This window comes from Triturus cristatus, chromosome 11, assembly GCF_964204655.1.
Source record: "Triturus cristatus chromosome 11, aTriCri1.1, whole genome shotgun sequence".
In the NCBI taxonomy this organism is placed as follows: domain Eukaryota; kingdom Metazoa; phylum Chordata; class Amphibia; order Caudata; family Salamandridae; genus Triturus; species Triturus cristatus.
The window spans coordinates 102,981,117-102,999,050 of NC_140594.1; the positions used below are offsets into that span (position 1 = coordinate 102,981,117).

The 17,934-nt window shown below is 49.6% G+C and overlaps 1 protein-coding gene across 1 annotated transcript in view; it reads left to right on the forward strand.

The window, feature by feature from the left end:
* The window catches only part of LOC146783419 (solute carrier family 2, facilitated glucose transporter member 11-like), an 890,872-nt gene that overhangs the window by 849,564 nt on the left and 23,374 nt on the right, over positions 1-17,934 (forward strand). The window contains exons 10-11 of the mRNA XM_085636334.1: positions 2,321-2,396; positions 4,730-4,857. Coding sequence (XP_085492460.1) covers positions 2,321-2,396; positions 4,730-4,857 — 204 coding nt within the window. The remainder of the gene's footprint in view (positions 1-2,320; positions 2,397-4,729; positions 4,858-17,934) is intronic.

Here is a 17,934-nt window from a genome sequence, read left to right on the forward strand (position 1 = left end):
AAACACTACACACGCTCTGCCATTGCAGAGCGTGTGTTCAGTCAAAACTGCAATTATGACCTGGCAAAACAAACCTATTGCCAGGCCCAAGCTTTCCTTTTTTAATGGACATAAGTCACCCCTAGAGCAGGCCCTGTACAGCCCAGAGGGTAGGATGCAGTGTATTTGAAAAGTACCATATATACTGGTAGTTTTACATAATCTAGCAGTGAAAAACTTTAACATTTGTTTTTCACTATTGCAAGGCCTATATCTCCCGTAGGATAACATTGGGGTTGCTTATTATATTTTATAAGAGTAATTTCCAAATGTGAAGATATAACTGATTCAAGTTTGGTGTCTCTGGGATCCTAATTTAAAATCCTATCTTATGGTGAAGTTGGATTTTAAATAACATTTCTGAAAATGCCACTTTTAGAAAGTTGGCATTCTCTTACCTTAGCCATATGATGCCTGCAGCCTGTTTCTGGTCACATGACTAGGTGAGGTGGCAGTTGGACTTTCTGTATTCCTCCTGGACGGCCACACACAATGGGAGGGAGGAGCTGGGCACAGACTCACTTACAGCTGAATAGGCTGTGTTGTGTCCCCTCACAAGGGCTGCATACCCTTTGTAGCTAGCCTGGAGGCAGGCAAAGGAAAGCAAGACATCTGTGCACTTCAAAGGCATATCTTTTAAAGGCTCTCTCACTTTAAAAGTCATGTCTGGGTACAAATACTGAACCTTAGACACCACAATGTCAGCACACTTCTGGACCTTTGAATACTCTGCCAGGAAGAAGGACTGCTGTACTGCTGAAGGACTGCCACTCTTCTGGACTGCACTCTGCTGGACTCCTGCTTTGCTGTGTTTATCTGCTGACGGCTTCCCTTTTCCCTGGTTGAGAAGGACTGTACCTGCATCTCTTGAACCCACAACCCAGAGTGACTCTAAGGGCTAGTTTGTCTGCCCCCCCTGATCTGGAGCCTCAGAGACATAACAGACTTCCAACCTACTTGCATCTGCACCTAGGCACTGCCATCTGTGAGTCTACACTGCCAAGTAGTGCCATCCCAGTCCTAGACCATTGGAAGTGGGTCTGAGGTGCTTGTCAGCAGGACTGATGCATCTTCTCTGATTAGCGGCAAATCCCCAGGCAGAACCAACGCATCTCCTCGAGTGAGCTGCACATACTGAGCACCACCGTGGCATTGCCGCTGCTGCATGGATTGGACCCATCGCAAAAGACTTGCATCGCCACGGCAACTTGCATCTTGGGACCAAAGCATTACCCTTGGAAGCATTGCTGCACAGCATTTTCCCCTGCCCAGCTCCTCGAATCTCTTGTTGAAGGCAGCTTCGACGATGACATTTTGCATTGTAGTTTTATACACTCATCGGAAATGACGAATCCCCACGACTGCGCATGGCATCCCTGACGCTGGACTCCGCATTACAAGCCCCATTGATAGAATCTTCAACGTCGACGCAACAGTACCTCAAACGCATCTCAGAACCGACTCATCTCCTCGGCTGCGTGATGCATCTTCGACCCGGATCCACGGAACGCTAGGCAACCAGGATTTAAGGTACTCTGTTCAGCAGGCCTAACCGGGTCCCTGTAGCCAGCCCGCACTCCATCGGCTTGACCTTGTAACTTTGTCACGGTCTCTCACGACCATATATCCCCAATAGTGCTTTGCACTTTTTGGTGCTATTTTCACTATAAACTTTAAAAATCAATATCTCTGTCATTTTGGTATTGTTGTATTTATTACATTCAGATCTATTTTTTAAACCTGGTGTGAGATCTTTTATGTGGTGTTTTTACTGTTTAAGCGTTGCACAGAATCTGTACCCATTGCCTCTAAGTTAAGCCTGACTGATCTGTGCCAAGCTACCAAAGGGTGAGCACAGGTTAATTTGGGGGTTGTGACTTACACTTACAAGGATTCTGGTTGCTGCTTGACCAGAGCTCAAACCCCAGTCAATCAGTAACCCAATTTCTAACAACTGTGCATGCTGGGGCGCGAGTTATATTGCTTTAGGGTACAAGTTATAGTCACTTGCGCTAACTACAACTGAGTTTAACTTGTAATTGCATAGCAGTGGCTGGGGTGCATGGTACAGTAATTACGGGTACGGAGTAATTATGGCCTTTTCCCATTCACTAACATGGCAGTGATGTGGGATTCTCAACTCTGCCACTATAAAACAAAACACACATAATACTAATTTGCTTGGAACTAATACTCTTGACTCATGAGCGATTGTCACCTATGGTAGCCTTAGCAGTGTCACAGACACTGTCTATTAACTATATCTTCCTTTCCTCCACAGGACGTGTACTCTTGGATGCCTTATTCCTCCAATGTGCTCATCTTCCTATTCATCCTAAGTTTTGGACTAGCGCCAGGTTTGTATCTCTTCTCTTTCTACCACCTTGCCTTTCATGGCCATTGTGACACTCCCAGTAGCACAGACTGGAGGGGAAGCAACAAGTTTTGTGATCACCACATGAAGCACCTACACCTCATAAGAGGAGAGCTTGAGGACCACCGAGATCACAACCTATGGAAAAAGCCAACTGCTGGTGTCAGCACCATGTCCATCCTTTTCAGCTATCCATATCGGAACAAGAAAAAGTAAACAAGCACCACCATAGTTATCAATCCAACCTAATGTTCGCAGCTACCTATCCAACTCCAGGTGTGCCTGGTGCTTTCTCAGCCTTCCTTGCCCATCCCGAATGGGTAACCCCAATCTGGAGCTACAGTAAAGGATGCTATTCTCCATAGTCTCAAAAATCAATACAAAACTGAAATTAGCTCATTGGGCTAAGGCCCTTCTTGCTGAAATATGTGTAGTACTTACAAGTCGCAGGTTTGAATCCTGATGAGATGATTCAGCTTTCCATACTTCCAAGCCCAATAAAAGGGGTGCCATTCAGATGGGTAATGACATTTTTTAGGCGACTATGAACACCGCAATTTGGGGTGCGTTAATGTATTTTCTATTTGCATTTATAATTTCTAGGGTGTCACTCTCCCTACCTGGTCACTCAAGCACAGACACTGTTCATGAACAACATTCAACAAGTGCCTTATCATTGTAAGGGAGACAATTTCAGTTCCTGGAACATTTGGTGGCCAGTGGGCCTTTTATTTTTAGAAACTCAACGTCAGATGGCTGAGGGGCTATTTGCAGTTGGTTGTGATTTTTGTGATGGTATTGCGCAGTTCTGTGAATCAGAGTGTTAATTGTAGGGCATATTGAGGAATTAATTGAAGTACGTGGGTGCTGCATGACCGTGGTTGGCTTCATGGGTCAGGCAAAGTAGTTCAAATGTCTCTATTTTAATGAGACCCTATAGGGATATGGAGAATGAGGTGGATTGGATGGCTACTTGTAACAAATAAAATGTCCAAGGGAGAGAATGGGACTTCCTCAGCTTAAGACTGGGCCAATTATAAAACATTCTTGTATGGTACTGACCTCAGAAGACGTTTAGCAAATGAGAGGCTTTAACACCATGGCATGGTTCTTGAGGGAAAATCAGCCTTTTCACTGCTAAGAAGTGGTTAAAGGTTTTGGATTAAATGTGGAAATATTAAACATGGTGCTGAATAGAAAAAGTGGCATGTCTGGATAATATCCGGTGAAGCATACCAAGGTATATTGTGTGCTTGTTTGATGATATTAGTCAACAAAATCATGTACTGGGGAAATATCAATATTAGATGTCTCAATGTATTATTATCTGGACAGCTCGTTTGTCAAACAATTGTTAATACAAAAATGTTTTTTTTTTTACTTTTGAGTGTGCATAAGATTTAGAGCTGACTAGATGTCACACCACTAGCATGATTGAGTAACCAATGTAAATGCTGAATATATTATTAATTTGAATAGTAAATACCTTTAGAGAAAGAGTGGATCTTACAGAAAAATGATGGCCCTGTAAAACGTAATAAAATGATATACCTATGAATTGTCACAGCTAGTTTAGAAAAGTGGTCATTCAAATTGAAATGCTGTTTAAGAGCAAACTACCAAATTCATAAAACACAATGTTTTTTGCATTAAAGCTTAGCAACCAAATTAGAAGAGTATTTATGACTGTGCCTATACAGAAACAAGGTAAATATCTCGAGCAATGAGAAGTATCGCAAGCAATCAGATATAAAATCAGGAGGTACAGGTGCTTCGTAGGTAACAGAAGGATCTTTATCAGTTATATTTAGTGCTCAAAGCATGCTTTGAGAGTGATTTTTTGAGGACTTGTTTTAAGGGCACAATAATTGGAGACAGTGCACAATATGTTTATGTGTTTTAATGCTGATGCTTCTGATATGTGCATGATAGTTTATAAACTCATTTCCTTTGTAGTCTACAGTATTATTTGTTAACTTTATTACCCGTGGAAGTTTCTTCATGTTTGTTAAAGTTTGTATTTGTTTGTGGAATACCTGTAGATAATGATGTAATAATTGTGCTCAGACCATGACTAATTTTGGTTTTACTTTTTTGTGATGAAGTAAGGCTAGTCTGGTAAAATATGATTAATTATTTTCGATTTGATTAATTGAATATCTAATCCATTAAAGTGTAATTTTTGTCTTGCTGGTATAGTAATCTTCGAACCACTAGTTTAAACAGCCACACCCTCTAAAATGACAAAAGCCAGGCTGTGTTTCCTTCTCTACAGATGTCTTTACATTCTTCTTCATTTTGGAATTCCCCTTCTAGGTGGTGTGTCCTGCGCGCTACCCGCAGAGCTCTTCCTGCAGACTTACAGACCAGCCTCTCTCACCTTGTACGGATTCTTGAACTGGTTGGGAATGTTCGTTTTAGGACTTGGTTTCCCTTTTCTTGTGGTGAGATATTTTCAGGACATTTTGTAAGGCACAAACGCGGAAGGGTGGGGAGATGTTTGGAGGAATGAGAAGGAGGAGTTAAGATTAGGGACTGCTTTAGACTAGAAAACCTTAAATCCCTGATTTAGTGGGGGGGACAGTAATCCGCCAAACAGCTGGATGATTTAAGCGCTGCCTCATCCTACCATACATTTAAGAGTCACCTCATCCTAAAAGTGCGGCATGCTGCTTTCTCAGTGTGAGCATCTAGATTAAAAAGCAAAAATGAGGCTGTCCGCAGCACACGCAGTGCCCACTCAAGAGGGCGGCCATCTTAGTGTCACATTAGGCACATCAACACGTCTAGTGGTGGGGACCCCCTGGGAGTCCCCAAAGTCCGGCGCAGGTTACGTGGCACTTTCTGCACGTCCGAGGGTTGCGGCAAGGAACCTCATCCCATGTGTTCTTCCTTTTGGTTCCTCCTGGTCACGCCGTCGGTCGTGTCACATTGCGTTCCCTTGGTCCGAGATAGCATTCGTCGTTTGGTTGTGGTAAGTTCGGGCCTTTGGGGCCTGTTGTTCTGCTTGCCCCAATCCCCCTCTCTTTGGGGGTGGTTACTCGGCCTCCAGTCAGGCGATAGTGATGTTCGAGATCGGGGTAGCAAAGGTGCAGCAGGGTGGGGGCCTTGTGTTTAGTATATTGCGAGTTTCTGTGCAGGCCTCAAACTGGCTCGGAAGTAGGGCCCACTCAGGGCAGGAAACTGGCCTGGCCACAAAATGGTTTTATGTGCGGATGCGGGGGGAGTTCTGGTTACACTGCCGTAGATTCACGACAGCCGCAGCGTTGCAGGGGTTAGTGACCTGCTTGCAAACCGTTCATTTCACACTACAAAATGAAATGGCACCGGAGAGTAACAAGACCTCACTATTTATCGAACACAAGCAGGTACATTTGTTAGAAGATACGCGTCTTCTTATGAGAGAAGGGCGAGATTATGCTTTCAACTGCACGGATCCCCTACTTGCATGTTTTCCAAGACCGAAATCCCCCAGGGTACCCCCACTGCCTTCACTGTGCGCCCCAACTGCAAGAGGAGACTTCTTTTAACCCCACAGTGCTCTTCTGCTTCTGCTACCATTTGTGTCATATTTAAGCTTCAACTTTGAACTTTAGCTTCTGCTGGGCTCCTCAGAGATTTTAAGCTAAGGCGCTTTAGAGGATCCAGGGTGGGAAGTGTTGCAGTCAGCGCTCTAGCGGTTCTCGCTAGAGCGCCCTTGTTGCCTGTGACGTGCGTACGCCACGACGGTGGCGTACGCGCAGAGTATAAATAAAAGGGGCGTGCCCATGTCAGGCACTTGCGCACCGACCTTGAACCTGACTGTGTGGTCTCCATTCATTGCGCGCCACTGCAAATAGGCCCGCGCTGCGCTGCATCGTAACATTGGCGACGAGGCGGTCGGACCCGCCGTGCACACCTTCAACGGCGCCCCGCTGAGCGCGTCGCGGCAGACCCGCGATCGCGCACCTGAGGCCCTCGAGCTTCCCCTGATCCAGCGCCTCTCGCGCTACCGGCCTGACCTGCGAGGTGAGCACGTGCACCATACACAGACCACGCAGCTGAGCGGAAGAAGATTCCCGCCACCTGGCCCTGCACCGAACCTGCTTCTGCCCTGGCTGTTGACACAGCCCACGTGCCTCCCACTGCCCGGCGCCCTGGCTGTGCCGCCGTAGGCCGTTCTCTGTGCTCCTCACTGCCCGGGGTCACTCCCCAGTTGCTGCGCCATGGCAGACGACGAGGCTCCGCTTCCTGCCCACCCGTTCCACCCGCCCACAGGTGTCCTGCCTCCGTTCAGCGAGACGGCTGACCCGGCGACCGCCGCACCACGCTGGCACACGTGGATTGGGCGGTTGAACAACTATTTCATCGGCTCCCGGGAGACGGATGGCGCAGTGAAGAGGTCCCTTCTTCTACACTACGCGGGGGAGGAGGTATACCTGTTGTTCAAGCACCTCCCGAACACGGGTAACGCGGATGACTACAATGCCGCTGTGACGGCCCTCAACACATATTTCGACCCCCAGACGAACCCGGATTTCGAGATGTTCAAGATGCGCCAGGCCAAGCAAAAGGAGGGGGAGTCAGTAGACACATTTCATGCACGACTGAGGGTGCTGGCGGACACCCACCTGGTCGGCGACCGCGCAAAGGAGGAAATTAGAGCCCAGCTCATCTACGGCATCCGCAGCAAGAAGTTGCGGACCTTCATCCTCCGCCAGCCGAACATTCCCATGGCCGACATCCTCGTGCTAGCCCGCTCCCACGACCTATCCGACGCACGGGCAGAAGAGATGGAACAAGCACTGACGCGAGGCCCAGGGCCGAGCGCGACAATCAAAACAGAGCGCGCAGACGCAGTGCGGACACACGAGAAGAAACGCAGGCCTGCAGCCAGACAGTCCACCCCGACACAGTGCGACTACTGCGGGTATGAAGACCACCAGGGGAAAACCTGCCCAGCAAAAGGGAAGACGTGCACGAACTGTGGTACGATGAACCATTTCTCCTCCGTTTGCAGAAAGCGCGCCACAAGGAAGGAGGCCCGAGGGAGAAGGCCCACAAGAGGCATGGTGAGGCAACTGTCCCATTTGTCCCTCTCATCCAAAGCCGACACAGGGCAGCGGCACGCGCAAGCCCTACAAGAAGACGACTTGGAGTCCGATGACGACGAAGAGACTTACGTGGTCTCGTTTACCAGGGCACTAAAGAGCACGAGACGTCCCCAGCCCCGGTGCGACATCATGGTCGCCGGATCGAAGGTGAACGCCGTGATCGACACAGGGGCGTCTGTCACCGTCATGGGGGTGCAGCAGTACAACCGCCTTCGACCCAAGCCAGAGCTCAGAACCTCGAAGGCCCGGATCTATGCATACGGCAGCGATGTCCCGTTGCCCCTCCTAGGGAAGATGACAGTGCCGGTGGGGACGGAAGATGCGGAGATCACCATTGAAGTGCACATCATCAACCAAGAGGTAGACACCCTCCTGAGTTGGCACGCCGCTGAAGACCTGGGGCTCCTGGTGTTCCTCCGGAAGGTTCAGGACACGCAAACGGCCGACCTTCTGGATCAGTTCCCCGAGCTGTTCACGGGCCTAGGGAAGATCAAACGCCCGCCGGTCAAACTTCACATCGACCGCTCTGTTGCGCCCACAGCCCTGAAGCACAGGCGAATCCCGTTCTGTCTACGACCTCTGGTAGAGGAAGAACTCCGGAAACTCGAAGAACAAGGGGTCATAGAGACAGTCACCGGACCCACTCCGTGGGTGTCCCCGATGGTAATCGCGGAAAAACCACGCCAACCAGGCAAGATCCGGGTGTGCATCGACATGAGGCTCCCCAACAAAGCCATCAAGAGGGAGAGGCACATCACGCCCACCATGGATGACATCATTGCAGATCTGAATGGCGCGAGGTGGTTCTCCAAACTGGACCTTAACGCAGGCTATCACCAACTAACACTAGCCAAGGAGAGTAGGTACATCACCACCTTCAGCACGCACCTAGGGCTAAGGCGATACCGGCGACTCAACTTCGGAATATCTTCGGCAGCGGAAATATTCCAGAACACCATCAGAGACATCCTGCAAGGCCTGCCTGGGGTCATGAATGTGAGCGACGATATCCTGATTCACTCGACGACCGTAGATGAACACTATCGGCGGGTCAGAGCCACACTGACACGCCTCAGAGAGTACGGAGTTACCCTCCACAAAGACAAATGCCAGCTGTTCCAACAGCGGATTGAGTTTTTCGGATACACATTCACAAACGACGGCATTCAAGTAGACCCCCGCAAATCACAAGCCATCAAGGACGCTCCTGCACCCACGTCAGCCGCAGAAGTGCGCAGTTTTCTAGGGATGGCCACATACTGTGGGAGGTTCATTCCGAACCTAGCAACAATTGCAGAGCCGCTCCGACAGCTCACGAAAAAGGACGCCCCGTGGCAATGGGGGCCCCAAGAAGACTCGGCGTTTCAGTCCGTTAAGACGGCGCTCCTTGACCAAGCCACGTTAGTATACTTCGACCCGGAGAAGAAGACAGAGCTGATATTCGACGCCAGCCCAGTGGGGCTTGGTGCGGTCCTCACCCAAGAGCAAGAACCAGGCCGGTGGGCCACGTTGGCCTACGCAAGCAAGGCCCTCACAGCGACCGAACGGAGATACTCCCAGATTGAGCGGGAGGCACTGGCCATACGGTGGGGTTGTCGACACTTCCACCTGTATGTCTGTGGACATCCTTTCACGGTCGTGACGGACCATCAACCGCTGGTACCCCTGTTCAGAGGAACAGCTCCGCACCCCCCGCCACGGACGAACGGTGGGCCATCGGGCTGCAACAGTACCACCTGGACATAATGTACCGGCCTGGAGCCAAGAACCCCGCCGATTTCCTGTCCAGACACCCAGGCCCCCGCGAGCACATCCCAGAGGGGACGACCGAGGAAGACGACGCCGAAGCACACCTCGATTTCATCGCGGCCTTAACGTGCCCACAAGTGCTGACAATACAAGAGATAAAACAAGCGGCGGAACAAGATCCCGTGATGGCCAGAACCAAAGAAGCCCTCCTGCACGGATCATGGGCTAATTTCCTACGGTCCGCTAACGCGTGGACACCGGAAGAAAGAGTGGATTTGCAGCAGATCTGGAGAGTACGAAACGAGCTCAGCATTACCAGAGACGGAATAGTCCTACGAGGGGCCAGGATCGTCGTGCCAACAACTCTGCGACGCCAAGCCACCCTGCTGGCCCACAATGGACATCAAGGGACTGAGAGAATGAAAGCCAGGATGAGAGAGAAAGTGTGGTTCCCAGGGGTGGATGCCCTGGTGGGTGAGGTCGTAAAGAGCTGTCCAGCGTGCCAAATGACCAGCGGACCGGAGCATCCAGCCCCCATCACAACTGAGGAACCCGGAAAACACCCCTGGGATAAAGTCAGCGTTGATTTTGGGACCCTCCCTGATGGCAGAGTCACGCTGGTAGTGATGGACAATTTCTCCAAGTATCCATTGGTAGAAGCGCTGCCATCCACTGCGTTCACATTTGTAGGACCAGCGCTGGAGAAAATATTCCACATGTTCGGACGCCCGTCAGAACTAAAAAGCGACAACGGGCCACCGTTCCAAGGCCACGAGTTTAAAGAGTTCCTCGTCCGCCAAGGAATACGACACCGGCGGATCATTCCACAGTGGCCTCAGGCAAACGGCGAGGTCGAACGGTTTATGAGGACACTGAACAAAATCCTCCGCATTGCCATCACGGAACAGCTGGACCCCGAGCGAGAGATCCAGCGTTTCCTTGGAGAATATCGAAGTACACCCCACTGCTCAACCAAGCAAACTCCCTGGCCCTCATGCTGAAGGGGGCCCGCCGGGATGGTTTACCCATGATCCCGGGGTGGGCTCCCCCACCGTTTGATGCAGAACAAGCGCTACGACGACGAGCGCACCGAAACCAGCAGGTGAGCCGGACGAGAGGGTGTCGGGAGCGCGCCCTCGAGCCGGGAGACAATGTCCTTATCAAGGATCGGCGGCCGGGGAGCAAATTCAAACCACGATACGAGCCGGGCAGTTGGACAGTAGAACGACGCCAGGGGACAATGGTCACAGTTCGCCAGGGAAATGAGTCAGCCACCCGAAACATCTCGTGGTTCAAACGCATCCCCACAGCCACAAGACACCGGCCCGAATCGGAGGAAGAGGACGGGGATGCACAGGGCCCTGTGAGGCCGCAGTCACCGCCGCCCAACCAGCCTGGAGAGACGGCAGCCCGGGACGGGCCTAGCTCCGGAGCTGAGGAAGCAGCCCGTGACGACCCGGGGGTCACCAACCCCCGAGCGACGGCCAGGTATGAACTGCGGCGGAACCCCCCGCCAAGCAGCCGCCTCAAGGACTTTGCCTGTCAAGTAAGTGACTGATAAAAGGAACTTTTGGTCCGAGCTTTTCAGCCAAAGTTGGATAGGGATGTTGCAGTCAGCGCTCTAGCGGTTCTCGCTAGAGCGCCCTTGTTGCCTGTGACGTGCGTACGCCACGACGGTGGCGTACGCGCAGAGTATAAATAAAAGGGGCGTGCCCATGTCGGGCACTTGCGCACCGACCTTGAACCTGACTGTGTGGTCTCCATTCATTGCGCGCCACTGCAAATAGGCCCGCGCTGCGCTGCATCGTAACAGGAAGTATGCTTTAGCAGCCAAACTGGCCATTGTCATTCTGTATGTGATAATCAGCCACAGACAGAATGACAATGGGCGGGAGGGGCTGCGAGGAGGAGCGCGAGGCGCCCCAACAGGGAGCTGAGGCCTCTGGCAGGGAACAGCTCTGCTCCCTGCAGGGCCCAGAATTACAGACAAAAGGCGTCCGTAAAAGCATGGGTGTCTGCAGGAGGGGCAAGGAGGGGCGCTCCAGCGGGGCCCCCTCCTTGCCAACCGCGGACGCCCATGCCCCAGTGTGAGGATAGACTACCTTGCTTTGTTTTGAAAGGAGTGTCCATTGATTAAGGTTTCCTTGTTCAAACTAAAAGGTGGATTATGAACGTAAAATGATTTCTGAAAGTGAATTGCTTGCGGTAAGGGATGGTTCTCCTGTGCCAATTGTTATTCTGAGTTAGAGGAGTTTAAAGTGTCCTTGTTCAAAGGTGGATTATAAATGTAAAATGATTTCTAAAAGTGCATTGCTTGTGGTAAGCAATGGTGCTCCCACGCCAATTGCTATTCTAAATTAGGGGAGTTTCATATGTGGCCCCAGCAGGACTCTGGCCTCCCGTAGCAAGGGGTTAGGAGAGCGACGTTTGCACGTCCTAGCGTGCATAGATTCTTCCTTCTCTGCTCCGCCCGCTTTTACACTGCCCTCTGGTGGTGTGGTGAGCTGAGCAGCAGACAGGCGTGGTTGCCAAGTGATAGGGTTCGGTCCTAGGTTTCGCCCCGTTCTGATTTGGTTTGTTTGTTTACTTCATGAGAAATAAGGTTAGAGGCCACCTCAAGTCGGTTGAAATGTTGTGAGATTAGAGATTTAAGGAGGGAGTAAGGACAGATTCTGTTGTATTCTGAAGCATCATTTGTATTTGAACCTGCATCTTTGGGTCAGGCGGAAACAGCTTTGGGGGTGTCCAGTTGGGGCTATCTTACAGAAGCCTTTTTCCACCAGGTAGACAAATTAGCTCTGCCATGATGCAGCGAAGTAGTTCCTGCGGGACCCGTGCCTCTGCAGCCCAGATCCACGGTGCCGCAGTGCCCCATTGTGAAGATATCGATTGGCTGTACTTTGTGGAGCAGCGGGGGACTGGAGCTGGTTTTGGGCATTCACAGGGCTTTAGTTTGCAATAAGTTTATTCTATTATCCAACTGAGGCAAAATGGCCATGGCAGGGTTTCGGCCCATAGGTTGTGAAATGTTCTAACCAGCATTAATGGTTTGGATTATATATTATTTCCAGCGTACATGTTATTCCACAGCACTAACATAATAAAGTGACAATAACATCGCTTATACAAAAATAGGCTATTGTTTGAATAGTTTGCATAATGTGGTTACTCAACCCGATTAACAAATGTTTATAAATAATTTACAGATTTGCTGAAGGTCACAACAGGTAGAATTGCCGTAAAAGACGTTATTTTATCCCCCTACGGAACATAAAGTGTCGGAGCACAAGGTGGCACTGCTCTACGCTCTATGTAAAAGGGCAGAGGATGGGCGAGGGCAATGGCAATGCATGACTGTCTGGCTATGCTGGGTAAAAATGTTCGAACTTTAATTACAAAGTTACTAGAAGGTAAGCCAAGACACAGCAGGTCTTTGATTCTGGTGGAGGGCAATCAATTCCAGGGTTAAACCAAGTGAACTAGGTCTATCTGCTGTAAAAAGCAACGAGGGTCATTGCTGGTGGGCAAGTAGTGTGCACCTATGAATGGACTGGGCACACACAGCAGTGGAGAAAGCAAAAGATAAAGCACAGTTCTATAATCCTGCAGGGTGACGGAAGTGTTGTATTTTGGTACATGCATGTTTATCTATCAGCACCTAGCAACAAGGTTCTTCTGTGGAATCTAGAATGTGGAAACCACAGAGGAAGCTTGGCTGAGGAGCTGAGAGGATGGCGTAGGGGGTCCCTATGTATTTACTTGAATAAAGACATAATTCACCAAAGAAGAGCGTCCCTTATTCACAAAAATGGCGACGAGGATGGGATGCCCAATTTAAGACGAACCCAACAGAAGAAAAGTTGAAATTTCTGCTATTTAATGTGAAGTTTCTGAAGACCTCTTAGATCGTCCCTTATTCACAAAAGGAAGCAATCATTTTAACCCAGCCAAAACAAGTCAAGGTACTTACTGGCAGATGCACAACAGACAAATATTCACTGGAACCAGATTTGACACTACTGATTGCTCGCCATAGTTTTATCTCTGTAAATGTCCCACCAAAACATGTCCATGCATAGAGACACGCACTCCTCCAGCTGGTGATTCAACAAAATCTTTAATTCGTAGGAACAGGCATTATGACTTCGATTATTTCTGTCCTGCTGCCTGAAGCGTTTCAGAGCTTACAAGCTCTTTCTTCAGAGGCAGTTTGCCTGCACCACCATTCCTCTGCACCCACAGCTCCTTGCACTCTTTAAAAACATTTATTCAGCTTCAGGTGTGCCTTTCAATAAATTACCTCACGCAGTGCATGCCGGAACATGTAGTTAATTCAGATTGTCTTTTAGCCTCCGGTGGCTTTGTGTGCATTCCAAACCATTTCCAGGACCAATTATTGCCCCCCAGTGGGCCTCAGAGCAAGAATCCTGTTCCCATTAATTATGAACCAGCTGCGCCGTCACATATTCACCCGAGGAATTCGGGCAGGGCGATCCCTCCCCGATCTTCCTTAGGGGCGGTGCGACCTTCCCACGGCTGGACCTACGGTGCATTTATCTCACCAAAACATGTCCATGCATATAGACACGCACTCCTCCAGCTGGTGATTCAACAAAATCTTTAATTCGTAGGAACAGGCATTGTTACTTCAATTATTTCTGTCCTGCTGCCTGATGCGTTTCAGAGCTTACAAGCTCTTTCTTCAGAGGCAGTTTGCCTGCACCACCATTCCTCTGCACCCTTGCGCTTTTTTAAACCTTTTATTCAGCTCCAGGTGTGCCTTTCAATAAATTACCTTGCGCAGTGCATGTCTGTGCAAATGTCTGGCCACTCAGCGGAAAATGTGCACTCCATAAACCAGTGCGTGTTACAGGTCGCTTCAGCTAAGGTACATTTCAATCACTTCATATACTAACAGAGGCACAACAGACAAACATTCACGGGAACCAGATTTGACACTATTAAGTTGTTCGTCATAGCTTTATCAATATAACTGTCTGTGCAAATGTCTGGTCATTTCAGCAGAAAATGTGCACTCCGTAAACCACTGCGTGTTACAGGTTGCTTCAGCTAAGCTAAATTTTGCTCACTTTATCGCCATTGCAACTAGGCGGGTTGCATACGTTTGTTACCTAAAATGTGTGCTATGGTTCCAATTTGGTAAACACTGGGTTAGAGCGCAAAAAGGTTACAATTATTAAAACACATTGGCATCCCCATTATCCAAGAAAGGGCAGGTATCTGCACATTTGTTCTCCTCCTGTCCCACCATCCCAGTCAGCTGCCATTCAGCCAGGTGGGTTTAATTAGTTTGTCATGCCAGAGAGGGTGCCGTGGCTCCAATAGTGTCAGGCAATGTGGGTTTAGAGCACAAATACTGACAATTCCAGAGCACAGATTGCATTCCATTTACTCAGGTGCATGTAATATGCTCATATGATTTACTCCATGTCTTTACAATTCAAAAGCATTGGCATCTTTTCTGGCACTCTAGTATACCTGCAGCAAAAGCTGGCTATGGCCAAATACACTTGGGTGGGGGCTCCAGCATGGCGACACAGCATCTTAAGAGCGCAGTCAGGTGCGTGGCAGGGATATCCACCAAGATGGCCTCTCATCTGTAAAACTCCCACGAAGGCGGATCCAAATTGCTTACAACCACCTCATAAATCTGCTTAGCCTGCACCAGGGGAGCTGGAATGAGAGCGAGATGAGCCCGGGCAGCCTGGATGCCCTGCACGTTGATGGAGATCCATCCCTGAGGGACCGAGCTCTCTGAGGGAAGGGTGCGCATGAACCAAGACCTCAGAGGCCCCACGGTGATAGGGGCCACAGGCCAGCCTGAATTTGCAATCCCCCCATCCCGCTGGGTCGGGCACCATAACCCTGTTGTATTGCCCAGCGGTTCTAAGCTGGTGCTCCGGCCATGACCGGCTGCACAGAGCTGGGCAGAACACCTCTCCGCTGACAGCTATGTCTGCTGGCATGAAGAGCCATGGCGATGTGGCTGGCGTCTATGAGGGACCGGCTGGGACACACCAGGAGATGCTGGAGTGTGCCCGTGTGCCCACTATAACTCCTTAGGGGGGGAGAGCTGTCCCATTAGACGCGCGCTGGAGACCACAACACTGTGCTGTGGTACTGGAGGGTGGTGGAGGCTTCTTCTGACCACAGCTGGGCCTGCAGAGAGGGAGCTCACAACCAATGCATGAACTGCCTCTACCTCCTTCTCTCTTCTATTGCCGGACTGTCCTGATCCACTGATATTTAAGCATGGCCCCCTCCACACAGAGGCAAGAGGCGATGTGGTAGTGGGCCATTGGTGTTTGAAGTCTCACCCCTAGCTATCACCATGTGCTGTGACCACAGCAACCGTCCAGTGACACATTGGCCGATGTAAAAGGCAGACATGCATACTGACACTGGGAAAACTAAACCTGTCACGGGGCGACTGAAGGGACGCCGGACGCGGCTGTGGGGGTAGAAGATCATTCAGCATCATAACAAATATAGGGAACGTGCAAATACCCACACCCAAACGGCAACGGAGGAAATGACGGAGAGAACACCACTGATTCCCTGGCTCCCACCCTAACTCTTATATGCATAATTCACTTACCGTAGTTGCCACAATGTGCATCTACCCTTTTCTGGTCCTGAAGAAAGCCCCTATCTCCTATTGGACAACGAGGCTGAAACATGGAGACCATAGATGACCCTAAGTGTGCATAAGATTGGTAACTTGATCTGCACACGCACCAACACTGTTTTTACACTTTTTCACACCACCACACCACTAAAGAATCTTCTTAAATGGTGGTGTAGAGAATTTTAATATCACTTCACACGAGCACTGCACTCACTTTTTTCATTCCTGGACACTACTGTAATACCAGTTGGTCTTCCTCCAGGTGGAGGTCAGCATACCTATGCTAAAACCCCAATGATGATGCTGCCACGTCACTAACAGGCGGAGAACCAAGATATACCGCCCAGAACCTGTGTACATATATGATTTTTTTTTTAAGGAACAGTCGCAAAGCAATAGATCTTAGTTACACAGATACAAGTGGTCCATTCTCCCTCTTGATTTGATAGTACTCCATGGAAGCCGAATGGACGATAGCTTCCCTTTCCCTCCCCCCGTTTTGATTTGAAGAGTGGTTGTTGAAGGCTCAGGAGGAGTTCTTGACTGAGCCCATCACACTGGAAGTGGTCAATCAAGCTATCTCAGCCCTCGATGGCTCCAAGACGTCGGGACTGGATGGGCTGACTGGTGCCTTTTATAAAGCATATAAGTTGCAGTTGGCTCCGTAACTCTTAGCGCTTTACAATGAAGCAATGGATAGGGGTGAATTGCCACCTTCGCTCTGAGAAGCAGTACTGACTGTAATATTAAAACCAGGTAAAGACCCCGGCCACAGTGCATCGTATCGTCCTCTACCTTTATTAAACCTAGATGTTAGACCTGGCACCATTAGCGTGAGTCTCCCTTCCTTTTTTCGCTGTGTCTCCTCTGTTTTTGCTGGTATAGATGCTCTGGGCGCTGTGCCACTGCCATTCAGTGCCACAGCGCGAATGCTCCCTTTGTAAAGATGACATATGAATTGGTACATCCATGATTGGCTTATTTGGTTTACCTGTTAGTCCCTAGTAGCGTGGCCTGTGTGTGCCCAGGGCTGGTAAACCGAATGCTGCTGGTGGGCCTGCAGCACTGGTTTGTGCCACCCACAGAAGCAGCTTGTAAAGTGTGTCTCAGACCTGCCACTGCAGTGTCTGCGTGCAGTCCAGAACTGCCATCTTGGCTGTGAAGTGCACCCACTTCCCAGCCCCTAAACCTTCCCTTGGCATCCTGTAAGCCCCCCTTATGATAGGGCGCATTGTATGTGTAAGGTAGGACATGCCCTGATGTGTGTAGCATGTCCTAGTAGTGAATTACACCCAATTTCGTTTTTCACTACTGTAAGGCTACCTGTTTTCCATAGGCCAGAATGGGAGGCCTGGGCTATTACATTCTATAGTCCTAACTGACCCACAGAACATGGTAGAAAAACGAATTTAGTATGCCTGAGCTCAGAATATTAAAGTACATCTTTTAGTGAAGGTTATTTTTATATTCTGTGTTTAAAACTACCACTTTTAGAGTATAGGTACTTTCTTGCCTAAGCCTTCCAGTTTGCTCTGCTATTATGTGTATTGGCTGTCTGGTTTTGGAGGGACAGGGCAGGCTGAGTCAGACCTGGGTTGAATAGAGCAACCTGCCTTGGTGTGAGGGGAGGGGTAGCTCCTGCACTTGAATAGGGCTGTGCCTGGCAAGGTGAATGCTGGCTCCACCTCCCACTGTGCGTCTGAGGCAGACTCCCTCTTTCTGAAAGGAAGGATGCAGCCTGATCAACAAAGTGCTCCAGGGCTGGGCAGAACTGGTTCTGGCTGGGTTCAGAGACTTGGGACCCCTAAGAACAAAGACTTTGGGGGTATAAATATTTGTGCACAAACCCCTACAAATTGTATTGCTCCTGGACTACAAGAAGAAGAACCTCTGTCCGTGTGACTACAGGAATCTGCAGGAGAAGGACTGTCCTTGTGCTGGTGTGCTGTTTCTGGGACTGGCCTGCAGTTGTTACTACTGGACTCAAGAGAAGAGGAAAGAAACTTGGATTGATCTTTTATTTTATCTAC